General features: G+C 38.1%; 1 protein-coding gene across 1 annotated transcript in view; it reads left to right on the forward strand.

Moving 5' to 3' along the window:
* The window catches only part of GDF10 (growth differentiation factor 10), a 22,856-nt gene extending 18,488 nt beyond the window's left edge, over positions 1 to 4,368 (forward strand). Inside the window, exon 3 of the mRNA XM_044662707.1 lies at positions 3,317 to 4,368. Within this exon, the coding sequence (XP_044518642.1) occupies positions 3,317 to 3,508 (192 nt within the window). The 3' untranslated portion in view covers positions 3,509 to 4,368. The remainder of the gene's footprint in view (positions 1 to 3,316) is intronic.
* Positions 4,369 to 5,707: the final 1,339 nt, after the last annotated feature.

Genomic DNA, 5,707 nt, shown 5'->3' on the forward strand with positions numbered 1-5,707 from the left:
AGAGAGAGAGAGAGAGAGAGAGAGAGAGAGAGAGAGAGAGAGAGAGAGAGAGAGAGACAGTTTGCATTCATCCTCAAGATCACTGAGTAGGTTTAGAAAGGGAGTTTTTAACCATGCAATGAAATCAAGCTAACCTGGCTATGTAGGCGCCTAAATCTGAATCTTTGAAGGGTTTTTGTTTTGCTTTAATTTTTTCTAGTTAGGGGAGTTGATTTGAGCTTGTCTGCTCGCACTCTCTTGTCTGACCATTAACAGATGGTGGGCCAGGGTCTAGTTTCTTCTGACTGTGTCTTAGTTATTGCATCCCCCTGGGATCATCCATTTATTAGCTGCCCCCTTCGCACCCTCACCCTAAACTTTTTTTAAGTCTGTATAGTCTTTAAAAGCTAAAAAATGATTTTATTCTATCTAAATCTACTTTGTGATTGCAGTGAAATGGTGGGAGGAGAGGGGGATGTAATTAGACTTGGTAAAATATCTATCCCAGTAAGCTCCTCCAAATAACAGGATGGTGAGAGCTAGTAGAGGAAGACGATGCTATCAGTCAAATCCATTTTTCTTAATGGTGCCAGAAAAGTGCAATGCTCCCATGCCACTAGGACATTCTATTGTTCTCATGGCTCCTCCTAAGCAAAGCCAGCCTACTCGCCCTCAAGAGAGGAGGTGTTGTAGAACCTGCTCACCTCCTCTTCTTCCTCAGTGAAATACTTCTTCCTCAGTGCCCCAGCTAAACATTCCCTTCTTTAAGAAAAAGCCACAAGTCTTTCCCTTGGCTTTGGCTGTAGAGACCAAGCCACAGTGGGGTCAGGACCACAGCCATGTGAGCAAAACCAGCGGTAAATTATGGGGTGTCAGACATAGAGGTTTTAATGTTTTACTGTTCTCATGGTTCGCAGTCATGGCTCTCCTCAGCCTGGGAGGACAGTAAGTCAGTGAATTCAAAAAGCGTGTGGCCTCATGCATTTCACAGCTCATAAATGGCTCTGAGATCAAGTTAGAGAGAAAATTCGTTATTTGATAGGCATTGGCCTCATTTTAATCTTCATTTAGAGCACAAAATGTAACAATCCTGAAAACAGCTTATAACTAACACATCAAATATAATACAAAGTTGTTTTTTTCTTTCTTCTCAATGATAATAATAATGCTATTAACTCTCACTTGAAGAACATTTACTATGTGCCAGACACTTTACAATTTGCTATCTCATTTAATCCTTAAAACAGCTCTGGGAGTGGGGATGGGATCAGGTAGACCCTGTTATTATTTCCCTTTTATAAATGAAGAAGCTAAGGCAATCTAAGGTTAAGTGACTTGCCCAAGGTCACATATCTAGTAAGCATCTTTTTTTAAAAAAAAAACCTTTACCTTCTGCCTTAAAATTCATACTGTATATTGGTTCCAAGGCAGAAGAGCAGAAAGAGCTAGGCAATGGGAATTAAGTGACTTGCCCAGATCACACAGCTAGGAAATGTCTGAGGCTAGATTTGAATCCAGGACCTCCCATCTCTAGGCCTGACTCTCATACCACTGAGCTACCCAGCTGCCCCCAGCTAGTAAGCTTCTGAAGTCACATTTGAACTCAGTTCTTCTTGACTCCAGGTCTAATGGCTTTGGCATCACTGAGCTATCCCATCTTAAAATACCCTCTCAATTAATTCATCAGTCCATCCAGGGTAGTAGTAGTAGTAGTAATAATAATAATAAATCTAGGGTAAATGTCAATCTAATCACTTTGTTGTTGTTTTTTAAAGGGGGATAAACATATCTATAGCAATTATTATGTGCCAGGTACTGTACTAGGTATTTTACAAATAGTATTTCACTTGGTCCTCATAACAACCCTCTGAGATAGATGGTGTTCTTATCCCTATGTTTTTACTGGTAAGTAAACTGAGGAAAGCAGAAGTGAATTAGTTTGCCCAAAGGTCACATCCCTATTAGATGTCTGAAGTCACATTCGAAATTGGATCTTCCTAAGTTCAGGCTCAGTGCTCTACCCACTGTACCACCTAGCTGTCTTAGCACAATGCCCAGCACACAGTAGGCACATGTAAGAAATTTGATTGATTGACTTTTTTTAAAAATAAGGTTTGATTTTTTATGCCATTGCCACTTTCCAGCAACTCTCTGACCTCCACTAGTTTTCTTTTGTCCCAATAAAATATGGTCAAGCAAAATAAATCAACACATTGGCCTCTATGGCCTTCATTTCCCTGCTGTAGTGTACCACATTTCTGTCGAGGTGAGCTGTTCTTCCCTCTCCAGTTAGGACTGGTTGCAGCATTGATCCCAATTCCAGTGCCTTTCTGTGTCATTTTCCCTGGTCTTATTGAAATTTGCCAACTTTCTAACTTGCTTCCTCAGATTATCCAGGGCGTCCCCAAATACTTAATGAAGTTTCAAGCTTTAAAAACTTCAGAAATACAAATGATACAGACTTACCAAAAAAAAAAAATCTCAATTGAAAGTTCAATTATTCTGATTTATTTGAGGCACTGAATTTTGTGAGCTAAGAATAAGGAAATTTTAATTTTAATAAGATGGAGCGCTTTGTAACTATTCATTGTGCATGCAACAGTTTGGATGGAGCTTTCTGAGACAAGTAGAGGGTTTCCTCCAACCTGGTCACTTTGGTCACTTGATCTATCTCCATTAGATTTTTTATCATGGGATTATATTAGAACAGCCACATGAGCATCAAAACCTCATTCTCTGGATGGTTTTAATATTAGAGTTTACAATGAAATCCTTTTAGTCTCTGAGCAGACACCAAAAGATTTTACAGAGCTTGGTGTGGTTCACTCATGTCTGACTCTTCATGACCCCTTTTGAGGTTGCCATTTTCTTCTCCAGCTCATTTTACAGATGAGGAAACTAAGGTTTTAAGTTTTGTGACTTTCCAGAGTCATACAGCTAATAAGTGTTTGAGGCTGGTTTTGAACTCAGATCTTCCTGACTCCAGACCTGGTCCTCTCTCCACTGTGCCACTTATTTACAAAGTTGGACAATTGTGCTTTGTAGAGTACATACATGGTGGTGATGTGGAATTTTAACAAGAAACATGAATATTTTAAAATAACCTTTTAAGTGTTTTTGAAAGTTTGTAGCCTTTAAACTTCTGAAGTTATTAAAGTTCAGAAAGTTCAAATTATACTATTAAATTAAATTGATGTACTATTGAATTAAAGTTCAAAATTATACTGACTTTGGGGATCCCTGGTTTACCTGTCGCTCATTTCTTCTGCCAATCTTAAGCCAATCTGGCTGATGAATGATGAAAATGACTGACGCTGTTTTCTTTGCCTCTTTCTAGATTGTGAGACCATCAAACCACGCCACAATCCAGAGCATTGTAAAAGCAGTGGGGATCATTCCAGGCATTCCAGAGCCCTGCTGCGTTCCTGATAAAATGAACTCCCTCAGCGTACTGTTCTTAGATGAGAATAGAAACGTGGTACTAAAGGTGTACCCCAACATGTCAGTAGAGACTTGTGCCTGCCGATAAATCTCTCGGATGAACTTCTGTTTAAAAAAAGAAAAAAAGACAGAAAGGAAGGAAAAGAGACCCCATCTGATTACAAGCACAGTGCATCCTGGGGACCTTGGGTCAAGGAAATTAGTCCAGCTGTATTTATGATGGGGTTTGGTTCAATAAACAGACACAAACACACATACACATACACACCATAAAAAAAAAAAAAAAAAGAACTCCATGAGGTTGTAGAAGGAGCTCTTCATTCTTTTGGAGATTTTTTTTTTAATAACTAACGACAGCCCCCTGAGTTCAAAAATTCAATTAATTACATCGAGTATTTGGGTCTTCTCAAAGGCCTTCTACTCTCTCCTTACTCAGAGCTTGCCACCTTCGTTACATTAAACTTGCCATCAAGAAACCCCAAGATTATTCCCGTGCCTTTTTATCTTATCATCTCATAATTTGGGAAGTAGGCTTTACACATTCTGGCCTATCAGTTCCCTATAAAAACATTTTTTTGTTTAAAACACTCACCTGCCTTTTAATATACGTATTTATATTGAAAAGAAGGCTGTAATAAAGGGCTTAAATGTATATTTTCTTTGAGATTCAAATGTAGCGCACTGTATAAGCTTTTATACATATATATACAATATATGTTAATATAACCAAATTTTGGTTACTTCCTCCTAATATATATTTTATTTTGCAAAAGAAGGGGATACTCCCGTGTACCCTACAGACGTGCAAGTTGCTGGGTTAATTTTGAGTTGTCAAGACACACATATTCTTGAAATAACACATATAGTAATATGTTTAAATACTAAAACAAAATAACCAAGATTTTATATTTTTGTAAATTATGCTTTCTATACTATAGAATATGTTATAAGTGCTTTTACTGAAAGCTAATAAATTAAAGGTACAGTTGTATCTTTTTAAAATGGAAAAGTTTGTTCCTTCTTTCTTTCATTAATTCATTTCATAAATCAAATATCAATTATATGTACTAATTTTTGGAGGATACAAAGAAAGAGATGGTACGGGCCCTACCACTAACTATCTAGCTGAGAGAGGAGAAAAATAGACCCAGAAATAAGAATTTCATGAGAAACAAGAGAGGATATGATAGAGAACAGAAATGAAAGAACAACTCAATCTCTGCAGTACCTACTAGATCTGTACCTATGATCCTATCGTTCATTTTACTGACCAGAAGGGGAAAAAAAGATTTAGAAAGTCCTGGATAAGCACAGCTATTAAAATTCTCAGTTTGCTGCACAGAAAATAATCTCCATGTCAAACCACTCGTAGGGACAGGGAAGAGGTGAGGATGTTCATTGTGAAACAGAAGGATGAATTTTAAGTCGGTGAGGACCGATTTATCAAACTTCTTCTCTGATGCCTTATAAAAAGGTGTCATGGAGGCAACTCTATGTTCTCAAAAGTTCTTCACTGAGAGCAGCTCCATGATCATAATAATAGTAGGTATGTATATAATGCTTTATTTTACAAAGGACTTAACATGATTTGGCTCATTTGACCCTACAACATCTCTGAGAGATAGACATGTTATTATTCTCTTTTCATAGGTGAAAAAACTGAGGCACTGAAAGACTAATTAATTTGCCAAGAGTCATGCAGGTAGTTAGTGTCTGAGGTAGTATTTGAACTCAAGTTGGACTCCAAGTTCAACATTATCCTCTGAACGACCTAATTGTCTAACCGAGGTCTATTCTTTTTTGTTTACAGCACTTTTGTTTAAGTATTGTTTCTAAGACAGAAGAGCAGTAAAGATTCAGCATTTGAGGTTAAGTGACTTATCCAGTGTCACATAGCTAGAAATATCTGAGGTCAGATTTGAACCCAGGACCTCTCATCTCCAGGTCTAACTGTCTATCCTCTGAGCCACCTAGCTGCCCCCTCTTGTCTAAGTTTGTATACACCACCACATCCAGGAATTATGAGATAATAAGACACCTACCTGATTGAAGACACAATGGTTCATATTTAGATCCTTTGCTGTATGAACCATGATGCCCATGGATGATGAAAGTTCAACAGCAGAGAGCCAAGAGAAGAAACTACTTTGGTAGAAAAAAGTCTGGATTTGCCATTAGAGGATCCAGCTTTGAATCCCAATTCTGCCATTTCTGAGCTAGGTGATGGGTTTGCCCTCAGCACCAGAAATCCTAGTCTCCTGAGTTCAAAACCAGCCTCAGTCCCTTA

The sequence above is a fragment of the Gracilinanus agilis genome, chromosome 2 (genome assembly GCF_016433145.1).
Source record: "Gracilinanus agilis isolate LMUSP501 chromosome 2, AgileGrace, whole genome shotgun sequence".
NCBI lineage: Eukaryota > Metazoa > Chordata > Mammalia > Didelphimorphia > Didelphidae > Gracilinanus > Gracilinanus agilis.